The 21,656-nt window shown below is 38.5% G+C and overlaps 2 protein-coding genes across 2 annotated transcripts; both read left to right on the top strand.

The window, feature by feature from the left end:
- Positions 1 to 5,912: 5,912 nt before the first annotated feature.
- LOC117321512 (solute carrier family 23 member 1-like) lies at positions 5,913 to 14,317 on the top strand. Its single transcript, XM_033875936.1, has 11 exons — positions 5,913 to 6,353; positions 7,537 to 7,694; positions 8,205 to 8,302; positions 8,521 to 8,606; positions 10,636 to 10,817; positions 10,938 to 11,058; positions 11,147 to 11,303; positions 11,756 to 12,009; positions 12,322 to 12,595; positions 12,699 to 12,794; positions 13,712 to 14,317. Exons 1-11 carry the CDS (start codon positions 6,114 to 6,116, stop codon positions 14,005 to 14,007), a joined length of 1,962 nt encoding a protein of 653 aa, XP_033731827.1. The 5' UTR covers positions 5,913 to 6,113; the 3' UTR covers positions 14,008 to 14,317.
- A 200-nt stretch (positions 14,318 to 14,517) lies between these two features.
- LOC117321513 lies at positions 14,518 to 19,835 on the top strand. The gene is made up of 3 exons (XM_033875938.1): positions 14,518 to 15,718; positions 15,894 to 15,996; positions 17,245 to 19,835. The coding sequence occupies exons 1-3, from the start codon at positions 15,682 to 15,684 to the stop codon at positions 17,642 to 17,644; spliced, it is 540 nt and encodes a 179-aa protein (XP_033731829.1). The 5' UTR covers positions 14,518 to 15,681; the 3' UTR covers positions 17,645 to 19,835.
- The last annotated feature ends 1,821 nt before the right edge of the window (positions 19,836 to 21,656 follow it).

The raw sequence follows: 21,656 nt of genomic DNA, 5'->3' as shown, positions 1-21,656 counted from the left end.
GTGTGTAATGGAGGGACAGTGCCACACTTATAATGTGTGTAATGGAGGAACAGTGCCACATTTCTTCAGTGTGTAATGAAAGAGCTGTGGTATACTTCCTCATTGTAAGTAGATAGTTTCACATGCATGTACACTCACTTCTTGTGTTTAATAGATCTAGAGATGCAATATGGTGTAGCTAGTGTCATACTTCTTAAATGGTATGTAATATGTCTGATTTACACTAACACTATGTATATTTTCATATTGAACATTCAATCAATCTTTAATTTTTTTTCCATTTTATTATTTGTTCTGTATTGCTGCTGGTATTTACAGTTTCATAATGTACCTCCTGCTCTTGTTGAATTTTATCATTGGATGGGTTTTATTTCTCATTGCAATAATATTATATATATTGTTTCAAATGTTACAGTTTTGGTGTAAGCTGTTGATCAATGGATGTCTCATAACTAGTACTGTATATATGTTGATCAAGCTTATGGTGTGTCACATAAATCAGCTGGACAATCTTCATAAGTCACATGATCTGTACATGTTCAACAATGGTTGTCACATGACTTGTTTTCACATTGCGGCTTACATATCTTGCAGACTATTTTCTAGTTGTGTTTATATTTGGTATTATGGTCCCCATGAGGGAATAGACTATCTCCTCATGTTCATGAGTCTAACTAAAAGATGCGGTCCTCCGACAGATCTTGTTTTCAATTTTAAGTTCAGATAAAATTAAACTGCTGAACCATAATTTGCATAAAACATGCTGTGCTATTATCAAATAAATAACACCAGTTAATTACTAAAAATTTAAAATATACATAAAAAATCACTATGATAGCTATGGCCTGTCATAGGTCTAAACAATTCCCATCGGCCCTTTAATTAAGTTTGCTATTAAGTAACATAGTAATGATGCATCTATATGTAATCAATCAAAGACATATAGTCATATATTTTTTGTCTGTAATATAATTTTTAACTCATGATTAATATCTGAAAATTCTTAACTGTCTCATGCCTATGATATAATGGTTTCCATAAATAATTAAGAATTACCAAGTGACAACTGCCATCCTTAAAGTTCGTCTGCTAAAAAAATTCCGCTAAATAACACCATTCGAAAAGTCCGCCAATTACATTGTTCGGATACGATTTCCGTTTAGCGATTGTGATATGAAAAACCCCGAGAGTTTCGAGAGAATTAGCGAATGTGAAGGTCGAATTACCTGAAAATAACGAACCAATCAGCGTTGAGATAACAACTTCTTACACAGCGGAAAACATGGCGGCTTCAGGCATAAAATCAGCGATGCGTTATCAACAAAAGCCAGAGGCGAGCAACAGGGTAATTTTTAGATAGGAACACATGTGCAAGTAAGTTTGTTTCCTGCCTAAGTTTCATCGTTTAGAGACTGGAGTGCTGACATGCGGTACTGTTGAAGCTACTCTCTAGAGACATTTCGTGTTATTCGCTGGACAGATGAGTGTCCGACTAAATAAAATCTGACTAATTTTCGATGTTTTGTGACGTCTAGTGATAGTTCTATGACTATATATATAGTGAATTATATACCAAATTAAAGGGGGGACATTTGTCTGTCGATTGAGACCATTACCAGCGGCACATCTTCGATGGTTTGTCTACAATTACAATTTTCCTGAAATTAGGTGGGTTATCTATGCCGATCGAGTTATTGACCTTGATTATATATTGGGTGTATTGACAGACGAGGCTAGGACCTGTGGTAGGCCTATAAAACACGTTTCTTGTGATCGGTCCAGGCTGGAGATTTCACTCCATGGGGAGCTCTCTACCAGGTTCGAGCAGTTTTATAAATAGATCATAACAAAAACGGATGACAGATTGACAAGCACAAATTCGGACCCTTTAAAGAGGCATGTCCGTGAATGAATTGTAACGAGTTGCATAAATGCAAAAAATACATAAATAAAAACCATCAAAAGGCCAACTCTGGTAATTTCTACATCACTACCATGTCAGCAAATTGCGGCGCCCGGGTGTTAAGCTCAAGAGCGTCTTCGTTGCCACAGGTGTAAAATACGGAAATGTTTAATTTTCCTATTTAACTATTACCAGAGACCTATATACTAGTATATAGGTCTCTGCTATTACCAATCAATCCAATAAGACTTGACAATGTCAAAATATATAATTCCGATAAACTGTGAGATTTACAGTCATTTCGATCGCGGATTTTGCTGTATATGTTGCATAATTCGTGGATTGCGGCATAATTTGGTCATACCCGCCTACAATGTGGGAGAATTAGCAAAAAATGAGAGGTGTTTTTCCTGTCAGTTATCCTTGCAAGTTATAGCCAATTTATCATTTTGTTCCGTGGTCGGGTTATTTTCCTTGAAGGACATCATTATCACATCAAAAAAGAGAAAAAATATTCCAACCGTTCTTCCGATCCCGTCTTCGGCGTTCATTTTCTATAGAAATTATCGTTGCCCGGGTGTAAAATTCATCGACGCCCAGGTGTAAGCACCGGCGCCCGGTCAGTACGATTGAACCCGGTGAGTAAAGCCTGGGGTCGCGGTTCGATGACGGTGGAGGCACACTACTTGCTTTTCTGTTACATCGGTTGACCACTCCAAGTGCAAGCTATATGAAAATTAGAGGCTTCGTTGGGGATAAAACCTGGCTTAATGTGTGTTCGGGGCGAACACGTTTGAAAAGTGAGGAATAGTGAGGCAGGTTTTAATTGTAAATAGGGTACATAGTGATTTCAGGTGGGGGAATTTCCATTAAGTCAGTCGGTAGAGCGACGGAGCAGTAAGCAGAGGGTCGCGGGTTTAACCCCTTGTGGAGGCACTAAATTCGCTTTTCTGTTATATATATCATGAAAATATTGTTGTATCGTCTGCCCTTTTACGTTGTTAATAGTAAAGAAATATGGCAGTAGAATACTGATGCCATTATTAAGTGCACGATCATTTGGAATCCAACAGTGCAAAGTAAAGACAATGAAATTCACATCAGGACAAACAATAAACAATTCTGTCAGTGTTCGAAAGTAAAGGTGGTCCGATGGCCAGAGGCTATAGAAAACCTGGTCGGTATATGTAAAGTTTCTTAGTGTTGGCCCCAATGGCTATGAAAAGTTTGAGTCCTGACATACATTACAATTCATGTAAACAACATTCCAATATTTTCTGACAAATGATGATATGAAATCAGAGCTTAAAATAGAGGTTTTTTTAACCCATAATAGCGTGTTATTACTGGATGATGCAAGCGTTTGCGTGACAGTAATGCTACTTTTCAACAATATGTTTACAAAATGGGTCTATGGAAAAATGACTTGGGCTATGGGATTTCAATTTTCTGTAGACATACTGTCTAAGGAATTTTCATATATACTTTCATGTATAGATGTTTAGATGTAATACATAGTTTATGTTACAATGTGTTTACATGTTTAGATTTAGATTTAAAAAAAAAAGTCTAAAATCTGAAAATGTGGTAGTATATACATGTTACGGTGAGTGATTACTGTCATAGCTGCGTTCTTCTAAGGCTTTGCCTTCATTCAAATTACATTATCGCATAGGTTGGAACGCTCGACACTCGACACTCGAGCAACATTGTTTAGCGCTGCAAATGAAGCTCATATTGTGCATGTTCTGGCATTCTGTATCACCGATACGCTTCGTTTCACATGGCGTATTAGAAGCAAGCGTCTGAAGGACCGTTAGTGTAATGTTCTAATTTTCATCCGGAAAAGAGGAAAATATCCGGAAAAAGTTAATTGCGTTTGGGAAATCAAACAAATAAAATTCTTCTAGAAAAAAAAGCACCAGTAACATAGATTACAATATAATTTATGAAAGAAAATGGTAAAGATTTAACAAAAAAATTCATCAATCTCAGATTCCAAAATAACTGCTCTAATTTGGTAATTTGAGCCATACTTGAAGCAAAAGTTTTGGGGTACCAGCAAAGTAAACGGCCATAGTGTGAAAAGAAATATGGTGAGGTGTTATTTTTCTTTTTTTTTCTTAAAGCATACATATGAAATTTTTAATTAAGCAAAAAAAAGGGGGTAATTTTTCTGTTCATTTTTTCAGGAAAAAAATAAACGTGTATTTTTTTAAATCAATTTTTCACTAAAAATAACAGGTTTTTCGTATAAAAATAGCCATATTTTGTTAACCACCCAAAGAATCTTCTCTTTTTTTGATAATTATGAATGATATTGCTCATACTGATGATATAAATAGGATATAAACTTCTTTTTATGCTTGAGGTGAATATTATCGGGGAAAGATAAAATCTACCAAAATCCTTAAAAATATGGTTCAGCTATTAATTAATACGTATCTTTATGTGGCCCTGGTAGTAAAACGAACGTGGTGACATATGTTTTTTATGTGCTTTTTGTGATAAGAGCATAATTAACATTGAAATAAAAATAAAATTAAGGAGATCTATCAGAGGAAACCCGAAGGGTCGGTCTACCTTAAGCCCTCTCTCTCCAGCCCTGAGGGACCCATACCGTCCTTTCACAGAACATTAGATCCCGTTAGCAAAATAATGCTTCAGACTAAATTTCATCAAAATCCATGTAGTAATTTAGGGCAAGTTTTTGGGATATAAAGGATTTACGTCAATTTCAGCTATTGAGCTCCACCCCTCTTGCCCCTTAGGGATCAAAGTCACCATTTATGCAAAGTCTGTTCCCCTTCCCCCCAAGGATGTTTCTGATTAAACTGGGTTCAAATCAATCAATAACTTTATGACTAGTAGCATTTTAAAGGAATTACCCCTATTCCCCCTATCGGGCCCCGACCTCTCGCCCCTTGGGGCTCAGAGTCACTATTAATGCATAATTCAAGGATGTTTTTAAACAACAAAATGGGTCGAAATCCATTCAAAACTTTATGACTAGTAGCGATTAAAAGAAATTACCTTTATTTCCCAAATTGGGCCCCGCCATTAATGCACAATCTGTACTCCCACGGACCTTTCTGACCAAAGTTGGTTAAAATCGTTTCAGTAGTTTATGACTAGTAGCGATTTAAAGCAAATGTTGACGGACGGACGCCGCACCATGGCATAAGATCACCGTCGGACCAGGTAAGCTGAAAACGAGACTGATAGGACCATGAGACAGGCACACGTGTGTTCACAAACCTAAGGTGAAGTAATCCAAGAGGCACACTCTAAAATGTGGTCTGAAATACGAGATCGACAAGGCTAGGTAACGGGGGAAAGTAGCTCGCCATTTATTCCACATAAATACACATTACAAACAAAATGGACAACCAACGGCACTGTACAAGATTCACATGTTTTAACAAACCCCATCCATTACAGAAAATTTGTTTATAGATAAGAGTTGGAACAATAGACCACACTTTAATAAAATTCAGTAACTTATATTTTGCATGTAAAAAAAAAGGAATATTGTACATCCAAACAGCAGGTAGAACTCTCAATCCCTCAAAGCAACACGGTAAGCTAATTATAGAAATTCAAATGACACAAGAATCACCAAGAAATGTTCAAACATAAGTTTCCGTGGATCGATGACCCGTAAAACACTGTCTACAGGTAAAGGTATATACGTACAATACACCTGATGTATATTGTATACACGCCGATTACCTACCCTGCCAGGTAATAACTGTATACCGGCTGTCACGGAGTCGATGTGTCATTGTCTTACAGCCATTTAATACGTTTCTACTTACAGTGTTTTATGTATTATCTAATACCTCTATAAATCTACGATCGGTGTAATTGTGTATCGCATAATTGAATTTGGTGTTCTCAATTCGTCATCCGATATATTGAGAGCAATTTTAACATGTTATTTTAAACTTTGTGATGACCTTCACCTTCACATAGAAGAAAGTCTTGTCCCCCTGGGTGATTTATGTATGTATGTCACTACCAGTATCTAACATATAAAACCAACACGTGAACACGAATCCATCCGTGACAGTACAAACAATCCTGATTTATGACGACACTGAATGTTGTCAGTTGTCATAAACTGACCGCTCGACTGTGTAAACGGTAGGTCCGAACTTGGTCAAGCTCACCTCTGCACCCACATCTCCACGGAAGGTAGTGCATCCAAATGGCTGAGTTCACACATTTCACCAAGTCTTCATGCGAAACAGACGAAAACGACCGAGAAGAATGCCATCTCGAGCTTCATCATTCTTCATCCGATGTAGGTGGATTATGTGGAAGTGGCCCAAGAGTCTCGAACGGAATCTCCACATTTAAGAAGTCAGAAAAGGGCCGCTACATCGGTCTGGAGTATGGAGTTGATGATTTGCCTTCAGTGCATATGTGTTTTATTTTCGGCCTCCAGGTACGTTAAAAACACAATTACACAATGTTTATCAACTTCGGTAGCCGAGGGGGTTCAATACAATTGAATATGCTTGGATAGCGAAATTTGATATTTAGTTTAGCAGTGTTTAGTTGATTTACTACCCTTCTCAGTCACCGACATTACTAAAGGAGAAGTATTTGATGTAACAGGATATATTTATTAAAATGATAACTCTGTCGATGTGTGAACATATTTACATTATTACCAGTACCAGTTACACGTGAGCCTGTTTTGATGTAATAAATGGTTGTTAGCACGTGTACATATGCACACTCTGTACGTGATACATGTAGCGGCACAACGCACCACAGTTATGTGATGATGAACATCCTGTAAACACATAAATATCAACGCTTTTCTTTACATAGGTGTCGAAGTGTACGTGTGTACAAACAAAACATACACGTCTGACTTGGAACGATATTGAGTGTAATTCCACACATACGAGGTGCTTCAAAAAGTTCCTGCAGTATAGAATTACATATCAATAAAGAAACGCTCTCTTATATTGGTATGGAGATATCGCGTTTCGGCTGAATGCCAGTGCATTTTAAGTGTTTTACGGGAAATGATCAAGAACAGGTATGCTTTGAATCGTGTGTTTGCATTTCAATCGCATACTATCTGAATTAAAGGCTGGGTAAAGAGTCTCGAGCACCTGTCTCACATCTAGCTAGTCCTAATATTCTTTATTAGAAACTTGGACTTGATCAACATGTGATAAAGATGATGCCGATCATTAGCGATGGGATCTGTGATGAAAACAAAATATTTCAATATTTCCAGTAACACGCTATACTGTAACATATGGCATTTCGGTATTAAATTATACACCAACACCAGCGAGAATTAGGGGAATGAATATGTTAATAGAATGCCAAATTAAAAGAAACAATTAGTATGTATTGCCATCCGAACGTGTATCTGCATGTATTGCAACACCACAGGTACTAGCCTTGTCTGTCAATACACCCAAAATATACAGCTGTCAATCGACCTTGTAAAACGATCCAATTACGGGGAAATTATGATTGTCAACAAACTGCTCTATATATACAAGTTGGAATGGTCTTATCAGATAGATATTTTCTTTAGTTTAGTGTATTGTTCAACGTCGAGTATGCATACATTTAATAATTATATTGTTTGTTGTTGACAGCAAGTACTTCTATCTATCAGTTCCACCATCTCTATCCCGCTGATCGTGAGCGACAAAATCTGTGCCGGGGACCTACAGGTGGTCAAGTCGGAGATCATGTCCACCTTTCTCTTTATGTGTGGTGTGTGTACCATACTTCAGGTGGTTGTAGGTGTCAGGTACGTATATCAGGACACTTCGTTTCATGTGCATTTTTTCTAACGACGGACTTTCGTTGACCCCTGACGCTTAGGAGTATTTCCAAATATCGGATGATAAAGATTTTGAAATGAAAACAAAATGGCATAGTAAATTCCGACCGAGAATGTGATACCGCAAATGCAATAAAGATTCGTCGGATTGATAAAACGTTTCAACTATTTTCACTACAAGGTGAAATTTCATTATCACAATGGTGGAAGTTAGGTTTATACAAACAGGTAGCTTGTTCGAGGTTCGTCATGTTTAATCAAAGTCTATGATCCGCCCATATTCCCTAAAGTATGAGGGCAACGCTTTCGAACTCGCCACAACAAGGATGTTTATCACCGCATGACATAGTCAATCTCAACGATACCAAAGACAATTGATTAACACGACTATTTAGACTGAATTAAAATGTTGTAATGCTGTTCTATTTGCTTACGCTGAGTCAATAAGGTAGCTATACCTTGTGAATTTCTTCGCAGACTCCCCATCATACAGGGAGGATGTCACAAGTTCATTCCCGCCATCACTGCCCTACTAGCCATTGAGAAATGGAGGTGCCCGGATATTGACACGACAGGTACAACATGCGATCTTGCAATAGACGTGAAATCAGTAATACCTAGATATAATTCCAATTCACTTGAGGTTCTGGTGTTAAATTTAGAGCCATCAACTCTTTTAGCTGCATAGAAATACATATGTGCGCAAGACATTTAAGATTCTGCTTTTCAAATTATACCGACTGTTATATTAATGCCAACAAACGTATCCATACGAATGTGTGCTTCATTTTAGCTGCTGAGATTTTCGACACGAGTAATGCTACCTTCAACGGTACTGTTCTGGATAGAACGGAAATTTGGCAGTTGCGGATAAGGGAGGTAAGCACGGATATCTGACAGTCACGGATAAGGGAAGTATGCACGGATATCTGACAGTTACGGATAAAGGAGGTAAGTATGGATATCTGACAGTCACGGATAAGGGAGATAAACACGGATATCTGACAGTTACGGATAAGGGAGGTAAGCACGGATATCTGACAGTCACGGATAAGGGAGATAAACACGGATATCTGACAGTCACGGATAAGGGAGTTAAGTATGGATATCTGACAGTCACGGATAAGGGAGATAAACACAGATATCTGACAGTCACGGATAAGGGAGGTAAGTACGGATATCTGACTGTCACGGATAAGGGCGGTAAGCACGGGTATCTGGCAGTCACGAATAAAGGAGGTAAGCGCGGATATCTGACAGTCACGGATAAGGGAGATAAACACAGATATCTGACAGTCATGGATAAGGGAGGTAAGCGCGGATATATGACAGTCACGGATAAGGGAGGTAAGTACGGATATCTGACAGTTACGGATAAAGGAGGTAAGTACGGATATCTGACAGTCACAGATAAGGGCGGTAAGCAGGGATATCTGACAGTCACGGATAATGGAGGTAAGTACGGATATCTGACAGTCACGGATAAGGGAGGTAAGCACTGATATCTGACAGTCACGGATAAGGGAGATAAACATGGATATCTGACAGTCACGGATGTGAAATATGTCTCATGTTTCATCATTGGTATAATGTTAATACGGTTGTTAATATGTAACCTTGGAACACGTAGACATGATCCTTAATTAGAGAAATGTCTCAAATAAGCAGCAACGGTAGCATGTCCAGGTTGCATTAGTTTGTCATTTGAACAATTTTTAAGTGCAACGTACAAATAGATTTACGAAATTGAAATATGAAGTCTGGCAGAGACCAGATAATGTGGTGAGGTCTTTATAGCCAAAATAACACCAGGAAACGCGAAAACGTTTAGCCAATGGAACATGGAGCATCTTATCGCTTTACAAAAATACATCGGTGACTTAACATTTAAACATAAACTCAAGCGATAAAACTGTATTATTTATCAATTGTATCCTGCTGTGTTAGATCCTATTATTCCAAATGAGGGGGTTATTAACCGATGATTTAATTAATCTAATCTTTGGAATGTTGGATCTTTTCTGAAGACCCTAAAATGAGCGTGTATGTTGTATAAATCGTATTGTATATATATAAGATACAGATAAAGCCGAATAATTGATATAAAGCGTATATATATATATATATCAAGTAGTAGATATAAAGCTCTCCAATACAGCTGTTTTGTCCTTCAAGATACATTCGTTTCGTCAGTCTGGACTCCTTAGTGATGTAAGGACGTCATACAGTAGTTTTGTTTTTTCAGGACTCTTCTGAAATGATAGGGACATCCCATAGCTGTATCGTTAATTGATAACATGGCAGGTGTCCGGGTTTTAGTCGAATTCAACGTATAGAAAAATCTTATCAAAGTAACGTCTGCAATAAACTACACTTAATTTTGTTTGGTCACACTGACGAAGACATGTATTTTGTCACGTAAACACTTCTATCTTCTCCATTGTATACCGACGCGAATATCGGGTCCGACCTTTTCCGGATCGGAGGAGCTATCAATATGCGTGTTATACTCAACAATGCGCTGTCACCTATTGTTATGTCTTCTTTTCGTGCGAGATTGGTTTAATATAACAATGCAATTTTGTTATTGTCAGTAGCGTGCATGGCATTTTATCACACACAATTTACTTACGTATGCAAACTTGGTCAGGACATTTAACGTGATGTAAACAAGACGATTAATTTTCAAATATACATTGTATATCATTGTTTATATTCCTGGTGTTTCAAGCAAACTGAGAGTGATGGCAAGTTGATATAATTCCTATAAATAAATATATCATAATGACAATAACCAAAACAGAAAGTTGTATCCTCTACATATAACAAAGTCATAACATGCAGCATAATATGCTTATCTAGATATATACAACAATAGAAAAATGACCCTTTTATTTGTTATTTGCAGATACAGGGCGGTATCATGCTTGCATCTGTAACGCAGGTTTTGATTGGCTGTACTGGACTGTTGGGGGTCCTTTTAAATTATATCGGACCAATCACAATCGTCCCTACTATAACCCTGGTCGGTTTGTCATTGATTGATGTGGCTATCCGGTTCTGTGAGAAACAGTGGGGGATATCAGCACTGTGAGTAATTAACATTGAAACTTCCTATCAATCTATGGAATTGATCTTCGTCTGTAGTGATATACTTAGAATCTAGTACATCTGTCTCAGCGTTGAGTTTTGTTTTTGTTTTTGTTTCAGAACAATCGTCCTGGTCTTCATATTTTCCCTTTATCTACGTAACATTTCCATCCCGACGCCATCATGGACCCGGAAAAAGGGTTGCCATGTCATTAAGTTTCCTTATTTCAAGCTACTTCCGGTAAGTGTAGCAGGTTTATCCGTCTCATACCATGTTCCTCTGATCAACTACGAGTTTGTAAGGTAATTTCAACCTTTATATATTTTAGGTTTTGCTAGCCGTAGGACTGTCCTGGAGTGTGTGTGCAATCTTAACGGAAACGGAAGTATTTTCATCCAACAGCTCACTTCCGGAATACTGGGCAAGGACTGACGCTAGAACCGACGTGCTTTATTCGACAGAGTGGCTATTTTTTCCATATCCCTGTAAATGCTCGACGTAGATATGTTTTAGTTTACTTCACAATTAGTTATTTCAGCCCACTTCTGCTTAATCTGTTAATAAAAATGTTATATATTGACGGGGAAATACAACATCAGGCGCCAAGCAAGGATATCTGTATATTTGTCCTTATCATCAGCATCTTCTGTACTAACAAACGACCAAGCAATCTTTCTTTTTTTTTAATTTTTTTTTTACATTTTCGTTTCAAAACATTTTGAGATTGTAAGAAATGCCTCCAAGTGATTTTGCCTGGTCATAACGAGGACAACCCTGTTCATACTAACATACACAAAATGTACGTGTGTCTGTTAAGTACAACTTTTCATCGATATACTTAATACAGCCCTCTTAAGTTATATCAACTAGTAGTTAAAGAAATTATCTCCCCTTAATTCCGCACAAAAGTTATAACATCTGTTGTTTAATGTTACAGGTCAGTGGGGACTGCCGACTGTAAGTATCGCAAGCTTCATGGCCATGTTGGCAGCTACGTTGACGTCTATCATTGAATCTGTGGGGGACTACTACGCATGCGCCAGAGTGTCAGGAGCCACTCCCCCTCCGGCGCACGCAATAAACCGCGGAATCGCCATTGAAGGGTTCGGAAGCATCTTGTCTGGGTTGGTTGGTTCTGGTGGGGCGACGACATCCTACAGTCAGAATGTAGGAGCCATCGGTTTCACGAAGGTATGTAACAGTTGATTGCTTGGGAAAGTGGAGATGTATACGAGTGCTTTCTGTATCGGGACGGTGTTCTTATGGAATCACCAAAACATATCAATATGTCAACCTGATGAAAATTTACTTTAATATTTCACAATTCACCTGAAAATCAAGTACATGTATAGAAGACATGAGTCATACATTTGTGTTATTGAGTCCTTTTCTCCTTAAAGATAAATGACGATTTCCTTTACATGTAGCTGTACTGTTTTCATATAAGACTACTGTAGATAACATAACGAAGGTAGCTTCTTTTATATTTGTGAATGAACACAGGTCGCCAGCCGTGGAGCGTTCGTGGCCGCCGGACTCATTTTCCTCATTTGTGGCGTGCTCGGAAAATTTGGTGCGGTCCTAGTGATGCTTCCTGATCCGGTTTTGGGTGGCATAGTGGTCATCAGTTTCGGAATGGTGACGTCAGTGGGACTATCTAATTTACAGTTCGTGGACTTGTCATCTGGCCGGAATTTATGTATCATTGGGTCGTCATTGCTGATTGGACTAATGGCGCCCAAATACCTGAATGACAACCCAGGGGTTATTAACACAGGTAAGGTTGTAATCACGTTTAATCTTTATTTATGATACCACTTATTTGAGAAAATGAAGATTTCAAATATGGGCATATGCTAATTTAATTATTTCAACAACAGGAGTAGGCGAACTGGACCAGGCCCTTGTGGTGTTGTTGAGTACAGCGATGTTTGTTGGGGGCATGCTGGCGTTTATCCTTGACAATACAGTCCCAGGTACGTTCACATTTTTAACATAAGTAATACAGTTCCAGGTATACAAAAATGATGAAAAATGCAGTTTTGATTGTCTAAAAATAATAAAAGACACAATACCGAGTATGTATATATAGTAACACAAATGACGAAGGAAGACACATTTTTGACTCGTGCCCTGACCGGGCCTCGAACTCACGATCTACGGCACCAAATCGCCTAGCCAGAAATTTTAAATATCCGCAGCTTATACCGCTGTGCCACATCGACGTTCTTAAAAAAAGAACGTTTCAATGGCGCAGTGGTGGTCGGCCCTATGTATATATATATAATAAACATTGCATTCCGGGCTTGTATTTAAATAATGAGCAATCCAATACCTGGTATGTTTATAAATAAACAACACAATACCGTGTTTGTATGTAAATGATAAACATTTGGTTTGGTTTATTTAGTTTAACGTCCTATTAACAGCTAAGGTCATTTAAGGACGGCCTCCCGTGCGTGCGATATGCATGCGTGTGGTGAGTGCGTATACATTTGAGTTTGTATTCAAATAATATCAATCATAAAATTATATCAAGTTTTATTATACTATGTTGGGGATATATAAAAATAATGGAAATTGCAGTGTCGTGTATTTTAAAAATAATTATCAAAACAATACCGGGTATGTAAAACCGATACACAACTGGTGGTTTTATAAACTATATCAGATATGAAATATTTTAACTTTACAATTATTATTTTACTGATGATTTAATGCCATTTATCGTCATTGATGGTGTCATCATTGCTTGAACCTCAAATCTGAAGCGAGTTATCTTTCTTGGCGTTGAAGTCGCAAAGCCTTACTCGCGTTAATACGTTTATAACAATGTGGTGATATACGTTAGATTATTAAGTAAATATATATATTGAAGCTTCTTTATTAATAGGGACGGACGAAGAAAGAGGAATACTGCTTTGGCGAAATAAACTTTCGTCTACAAATGTTGACGACAATGAGGATAGTGAGTTTAGAGCGGAGTCGGCTGTCAGTTCACTGTCTATTTACGATCTGCCACTTATAACACCTCTCCTTCACAGAAACAAATGGTGTAGATATGTGCCATTCTTGCCTACGTTTGAATATGACAGTTTGTCACAAACCACGTGTTGCAGGGATAATGGAGTTTCCTCAGATCAACAGTATTCAGTAAAGCCAAACGAAAATGGTAACAACGATTGCTAAAACTCTGTGATATTTATATACAATGTCTACATTCCCGTTTGTTGAGCATTGGTTATTTGTATACATATTTGTGATGTATATCTTAGTTCATTTCCATAACTATTTCTCATCTGTACCTTCATGCCTGTAATGATATATGATGTAATTAATTGAGCTCAATATATTCACTATTGATAATGGTAGTATACAACTTTGCATATTTGCTATACAAAGTAATCTCAATTTAGTAGTTGTTAACTGCGCATGCCCGGAAACCGGCTGTGATTTTGGAGATGGCGGTGAAATAAAACACCTTACATTGAATGTTTGAGCACGTTGTTCTTGTCGTTCCTTGACTGCTGTCTGGTAAACTGGGATATGACGTTACAATGAGGTCTCAGTTTGGTTAATTTAAAAAAGGGGACAAAAAATGCCAAAAATATTATCACGATATAGGCTCAAAACATATCGCAGAATTAAAAATCGGTGAAACCTTTGGTATTGAACGTGGATCCGGTATAACAATGTACAGTAACATTGGTTTATGGTTCACATCAATTATAAAGTTAGAGTAAGCTTGTAATGTAAGTACTATAGACCAACTTCAGATCTGGGATAACCAATTGTTCAAGAAATAATTAATTAACATGGGTGTAATTGACGAAAAGTCGATTTTGTGGAAACCAGATGTCCAGACAACTAACCAGATTCGATTGCTCACCGATTATTTGGTTTTCTAACTAACGATTCTACTGGATCCCAAATGTCCGGATTGATCGGACTTCCTCTCAAAACAAATCATCGTTGATAGTAGGACACTGATGTGTCCAAAATATCAGAACTAATAGCAGTAACGAACCCAGAGTTTGTAATTACCAAGTTTATACACGTTTCACTTAACAAAGGTCGTCATGTCCGAAGTAAAGGACCCAGTTTGTAAATACCCAGTCCATAGACGTTCTACTGAACCAAAGACGCCATGTTCGAAGTAACGAATCCACAGTTCTTAATGACAGAGTCTATAGACATTTTGCTGAACCAAGTTCACCATACCTAATTAATTTAGATTCGACAGAGACCCATGTCTGCTTACAAATAAAATTAATTTGCTCGGAATATCTTACATAAAAAAATATATTGTGTTCCGTAATCGTGGTCGTTATACTCGCATACCATATTTTATATAAGTGTAAGTATTGTATGACCTTAATAATGGGGATTTATACGAGATTAGTTTTCCGCCGAAATAAAAGTAACGTAAATTCTCTCCGGCTATGCTATAATATTTTCTTAATCCTAGATTAACACTACACTAGCTAACACATAAACAATGGCAGTAGGACACCAGTATATACCATTAAACACAACAAATCGAGGTACAAAGTAGACAGTGTATTTTTATTTGCGTCGTTTTGTAAATATGCTCAATTATAAAATTTTGCAAAATAACTACATGAATAAATATAAATACTAAAACAAATAAAATGCAATTAATAAACTTCCGTCAAGATTTTCTTGACCTGGAAAAAATCAGTTACTGTAATGATACATCAAGAGTACTAACGTTCAAAATGGCGGCCGTTTCAGGCGTCCTGAGCAGGACGCACAGAAGTAGTGGTGTTTAGTACAGGATGACAGACTGCTGACGTCTGACTGACACTAGGATATATAAGTGGATACCCACGTAACATCACAATGGGGGAAAATGTCATGTATAACCAGTTCCTGTCAGGTAGGTCATGTCTCTGCCATTCATTGTATACAATATACAAAATGTCAATTATAAATTTGTTTGATGAATCAAGTTGAGATATTCGGAAGTGAAAAAGAAATGTTTTACTCCAAGAAAAGCAGTTTATCTTAATAACAGAACATTTAAAGTGATTATTTTTTATAACTGTCCACAGGGGACCATGGAATGATAAGCGGATGTCCCAATATAGTGTTGTTGTTTCTGGCACTCCTAATATTGGTCGGAGCTATTGTACTGGTAGCTTGTCTAAGTAAAAAGTAAGTATGATATATGATTCGGATACTGTGCTTTTGTTTGTCCTCATTGAAATAAAACTGAAATATTTCAGATAAAAATACAATCACAATACTTACGTTTAACTTAATAATATGAACATGTTTATATATCGGTATGCTATCGTGCTAGTGACTGTCATTGCTATATAAAATAGTTAAAAGTGTTTTCATGTTAGGGTGCGTTATCATGCTTCTGGCTGTCGCTTCAAATATGACGTTATTTGCTCATGCGTAAAAAAAAAAAAAATAAAAATACGTTAATATATTAAAAATAGGTTTATTGGTAGAAAACATACACATGTATAAATAAAATCTTAAGTCCAACTCAAAATCAACAAAGGGAGGGCAGTATATGAACATCATCAATAACAACACTAATACCATACAAAGTAAATTCAGAATACGACCAGGTATTCCGGGAGGGTAAGCGTCTTCTGCTTCGTGAACGATGCCAGTCATGTAAATCTTGGTCAAATCCATGTCGTGTCATTCTTCAAAATGAGAACCATGTAAGTGATTCCCAGGAACATGAACGGATATTGAACACATCAAGCTTGGTATCACAAAAGGAAATGGGATATATCCAAACGGAATCACGATCTCACCATAACTTTATAATGATCAAAATCATCAATATAGATCTATTGAAATTTTATGTTGCTGGGAGATGTAAGCACCGCAGAAGGGGTGCAGGAATGTTACTATATAAAAATGGAAAATTAACAATAAGAAATTGAAGTCATCACGATTGCCATAGATATACGTCTTAGTTGTAAGTGGTTGCTTTTGGTTACGTAAATGAAGATCGAGGTAAGCGGGCGATGGTGAAGAGTCTGTAGTGTCTATAATTTATTTTTTCAGCAATTAATAAGTTTACGTTATTTAAAGATAGCACAACATTTATATATCTAACGGTTATTTGAATGACTTTCTAAGTCTTTGCTACCTGTACAGATACCCTCTTTTGAATAAACAAGTTGCCCAAGAAATGAGTACAATTAGATCCTAGGAGAATGGCAAACGTATGCTAAAAAGTCACCAAAATATAGAACTGGAAATTATTTCAATCCATCTAACAATTTCAACTGCTGTACTTTTATCTTGGCTTATGTCATGTGTTTAAATACGCTCAAGTGTAGTTAACAAAAGGTGTGTTTAATGCCTTTTAGATACGTTTTTAATTTTCAAATATCACTATCATTAATTAAGTGTTGGTTAATTACTTTATAGAAAGAAGAAAGTTGCCCCGGAAGAAGTGAGTGCCGAGCCTGTGAAATCAAAAGAAGAGGACCCGAATCCAAATTCGGATGTAGTGGACGATATCGCAGATGAAATTGATAAATTTGCGGACCAGAAAAAGAAGATGGCGCTTTATCTCAGTTACCTGAATACGCGAGACGGGGAGGGGCTCGCCAACGCCAACGCCAGGCGCTTCTTGATTGCGACAAAGGGGCGCAACATCGTAAATAACCCCAACTTTGAGGAGGAGGTCGAGGAGATAATAGATGAGGACCAAATGGAGTACCTAGAGAGGCGCCGACGCGCTATGGTTAACCAACTTAACAACGTGATGGGGGTCGAGAAAAAGAAAGGACAGCAGCGCAAGAACAAAGCTAACAATTTTATGTGAGACAGCCCTCGGTAGCTCTGTGGGACAGCCTCTCGATATCTCTGTGGGACAGCCTCTCGATAGCTCTGTGGGACAGCCTCTCGATAGCTCTGTGAGACAGCCTCTCTGTAGCTCTGTGAGACAGCCTCTCTGTAGCTCTGTGAGACAGCCTCTCGGTAGCTCTGTGAGACAGCCTCTCGATAGCTCTGTGGGACAGCCTCTCGATAGCTCTGTGGGACAGCCTCTCGATAGCTCTGTGAGACAGCCTCTCTGTAGCTCTGTGAGACAGCCTCTCTGTAGCTCTGTGGGACAGCCTCTCGGTAGCTCTGTGAGACAGCCTCTCTGTAGCTGTGTGAGACAGCCTCTCGATAGCTCTGTGGGACAGGCTCTCGGTAGCTCTGTGAGACAGCCTCTCGGTAGCTGTGTGAGACAACCTCTCTGTAGCTCTGTGAGACAGCCTCTCGGTAGCTCTGTGAGACAGCCTCTCGATAGCTCTATGAGACAGCCTCTCGGTAGATCTGTGGGACAGCCTCTCGGTAGCTCTGTGGGACAGCCTCTCTGTAGCTGTGCGAGACAGCCTCTCTGTAGCTCTGTGAGACAGCCTCTCGGTGACTCTGTGAGACAGCCTCTCGGTGACTCTGTGAGATAGCCTCTCGATAGCTCTGTGGGACAGCCTCTCTGTAGCTGTGCGAGACAGCCTCTCTGTAGCTCTGTGAGACAGCCTCTCGGTGACTCTGTGGGACAGCCTCTCAATAGCTCTGTGGGACAGCCTCTCGGTGACTCTGTGAGATAGCCTCTCGATAGCTCTGTGGGACAGCCTCTCTGTAGCTCTGTGAGACAGCCTCTCGGTAGCTCTGTGGGACAGCCTCTCAATAGCTCTGTGGGACAGCCTCTCGGTGACTCTGTGAGACAGCCTCTCGGTGACTCTGTGAGATAGCCTCTCGATAGCTCTGTGGGACAGCCTCTCTGTAGCTCTGTGAGACAGCCTCTCGGTGACTCTGTGAGACAGCCTCTCGGTAGCTCTGTGGGACAGCCTCTCTGTAGCTGTGTGAGACAGCCTCTCGGTAGCTGTGTGAGACAGCCTCTCGGTGACTTTGTGAGACAGCCTCTCGGTGACTCTGTGAGACAGCCTCTCGGTAGCTCTGTGAGACAGCCTCTCTGTAGCTCTGTGGGACAGCCTCTCTGTAGCTGTGTGAGACAGCCTCTCGATAGCTGTGTGAGACAGCCTCTCTGTAGCTCTGTGGGACAGCCTCTCTGTAGCTGTGTGAGACAGCCTCTCGGTGACTCTGTGAGACAGCCTCTCGGTAGCTCTGTGGGACAGCCTCTCTGTAGCTGTGTGAGACAGCCTCTCGGTAGCTGTGTGAGACAGCCTCTCTGTAGCTCTGTGGGACAGCCTCTCTGTAGCTGTGTGAGACAGCCTCTCTGTAGCTCTGTGAGACAGCCTCTCTGTAGCTGTGTGAGACAGCCTCTCGGTAGCTCTGTGAGACAGCCTCTCGGTGACTTTGTGAGACAGCCTCTCTGTAACTCTGTGAGACAGCCTCTCGATAGCTCTATGGGACAGGCTCTCGGTAGCTCTGTGAGACAGCCTCTCTGTAGCTGTGTGGGACAGCCTCTCTGTAGCTCTGTGAGACAGCCTCTCGGTGACTTTGTGAGACAGCCTCTCTGTAACTCTGTGAGACAGCCTCTCGATAGCTCTATGGGACAGGCTCTCGGTAGCTCTGTGGGACAGCCTCTCGATAGCTCTATGAGACAGCCTCTCTGTAGCTCTGTGAGACAGCCTCTCGGTAGCTCTGTGGGACAGTCTCTCGGTAGCTGTGTGGGACAGTCTCTCGGTAGCTCTGATAAGTTCATTTCAGGTGTCGTATCTGTGATTCACCATTTCACATTAAAGATTAGTTTCTTTTTTTTCATCCTGCAACCGAACATGGTCATTCTAATCAGTGGTCCGTATATACATTGTATACTGGTCACAGTAAATGTATGGAATACAGTCCTTTGAGTAGCTGGAAGTGACAAGTACAATAGTACATGTCTACATAAACGTGTATTTTACCTACGAGTCAATACCCCATATCGATATCAAAATGTTAAAAAGTATACGTGTACAAGCACATTGTAAGTACATGAATGTCCATAGATTTGACAGAATTATAGAAACAGGATATCTGATACTCATCTTTACTGTATCTGCATTAAAAAACATTCCACACAAGTTATTGTTTGTATGATTTGTTATAATTTGCTGTAGTGAAAACATGTCCCGTGAAGTTAAATTTTCTAAGTGTTTCAAAGTGTATACAATTTAATCTTGCCTATAACAAGCGTTTTCATTTGGTCAATAATTAATGTAAAATATGACGTCACCATCTGTAGCGTCGCTTTTAATTGGCTGATACAGCGGTTTTATTTCCTAACAGCCTGAAACAAGAAGATATTCCTACATGTATCATTGCTTAAGTGAAGATTTAGCAAAACAAGAAATCAAAATCAATAACGGTTTTTTTTTTTTAAATTATTATTTTTGCAGACTGTGTCGAATAAAATTAAAGATTCGAGATCAGTTTCATTAAAAATGATATAAAATGAGATTACAGAAGTAATAAACATTCATTTCTAATTGTGGAGGGCTAAATCAGACGAACGCAGCCGTTTTTTTTTTTGTTTTTTTTTTTTTGCGTCAGTGTCAAATCCTAACGTAACGTCATTATGTACATAATGACATCACAATCGATTTCTGAGTGTTGCAGGTTCAGGGTAATATATACAAGTGACATATGCAAAAATATTACACAGGCGAATTCTTTGGATAACCCAACGATTATGTGATTAAATTTGTATAAAATGATAATACACAATGTACAGATTTCCTCCTCGGTCCTATGATAACGTAGAATCAAAGTGACGGGAACCTCTCACCATATATCATAACAGTGATGCTCCTACAGGTTAGAAACCAGTATTTCATCACTGACTAGTATTAAATCACGAAGCTTTGATAACGCACGAACTGTTAGCAACTGGAAGTGCCGTGCAGACAAATCCAAAAATAGCGGAATTGAATTAAATACTGAATCTTTATTGTTGGTCAATTGTACTTGTGGTTGTTTGTGCGAAAGGTAAGTTTTATTTTGTTAAATAATTTACACAAGTATTTTTGTTTTTAAGATTGAAACGAAAACAATAATGATATCTCTAGGACAACAGAGGTCACCATCTTTGATGTGTGTCAGAGTTACAGGCGATGGATACCAGTTCTACTCAATGCTGTGACTACGGAAATAAAATTAGTTTGATTTTCTAGTTAATAGAAATTACAATAGTTATGACGATTTTTAGTAACGTTAAACAGAGGATCTTACATGACTGGCTGTTATATAGAATTTATAAAACGAATACAATAATTTCATATACATTTCAGTCCTTAGACAGATGACATACAAGTTTTAAAAAATTCGTATTCTGTATTACACATGAGTTTAGATTCTGTTTATCAAATAACCCATATTAATGCGAATAAAGGTCAAAACTTATTTTGTTTCTATAAAGGTCAGACGAATTTCGACTCGGACGGTTTTTCCACACAGACAATCGTGCGGCATTGTACATCTTTTTGGTGACGTCATTAATCATTTAACAGGAGCATTAGTCTTTTAAGTTGTATAACAAAACTACTTACATCTATCTTTAATACCCGTGACATAAAATGGTCAGAAACCAGTTATGTGATTTCAGATACCCAGTTTGGGTTTCGCCCTGGTTTAAGCACTATTGATGCTGTTTTCGCACTACATGTTATGTTTACTAAATCCTTAAACAATTACAAAAGGCTATATTATTGCTTTGTTGATTTGAAACGTGCTTTTGGCACCATAAATTGATTCAAGTTAAGGTATAAATTATGGTATCCGGGGAAAATTAAAATCAAATCAATGTATGTACCAGGAAATTACTAACGCATCCCATGATTATTTATATAAACGATTCAGACAGTACTCTTGACATATCTAGAATATTATAAAAACATCGTCCGAGA

The sequence above is a fragment of the Pecten maximus genome, chromosome 2 (genome assembly GCF_902652985.1).
Source record: "Pecten maximus chromosome 2, xPecMax1.1, whole genome shotgun sequence".
Classification (NCBI taxonomy): Eukaryota; Metazoa; Mollusca; class Bivalvia; order Pectinida; family Pectinidae; genus Pecten; species Pecten maximus.
Note: the sequence above shows the minus strand (reverse complement) of the source record. Positions and strands in the feature narration are given on the sequence as shown.

What these genes read in the sequence shown, in the direction of transcription:
- LOC117321512 (XM_033875936.1), top strand. Translation starts at nt 6,114, where the DNA reads ATGGCTGAGTTCACACATTTCACCAAGTCTTCATGCGAAACAGACGAA. An exon ending in GTTTTATTTTCGGCCTCCAG is followed by an intron (nt 6,354 to 7,536) that starts GTACGTTAAAAA and finishes TGTTGTTGACAG; the next exon opens with CAAGTACTTCTATCTATCAG. An exon ending in GAGCCATCGGTTTCACGAAG is followed by an intron (nt 12,010 to 12,321) that starts GTATGTAACAGT and finishes GAATGAACACAG; the next exon opens with GTCGCCAGCCGTGGAGCGTT.
- LOC117321513 (XM_033875938.1), top strand. Translation starts at nt 15,682, where the DNA reads ATGGGGGAAAATGTCATGTATAACCAGTTCCTGTCAG. An exon ending in GTATAACCAGTTCCTGTCAG is followed by an intron (nt 15,719 to 15,893) that starts GTAGGTCATGTC and finishes AACTGTCCACAG; the next exon opens with GGGACCATGGAATGATAAGC. An exon ending in GTAGCTTGTCTAAGTAAAAA is followed by an intron (nt 15,997 to 17,244) that starts GTAAGTATGATA and finishes ATTACTTTATAG; the next exon opens with AAAGAAGAAAGTTGCCCCGG.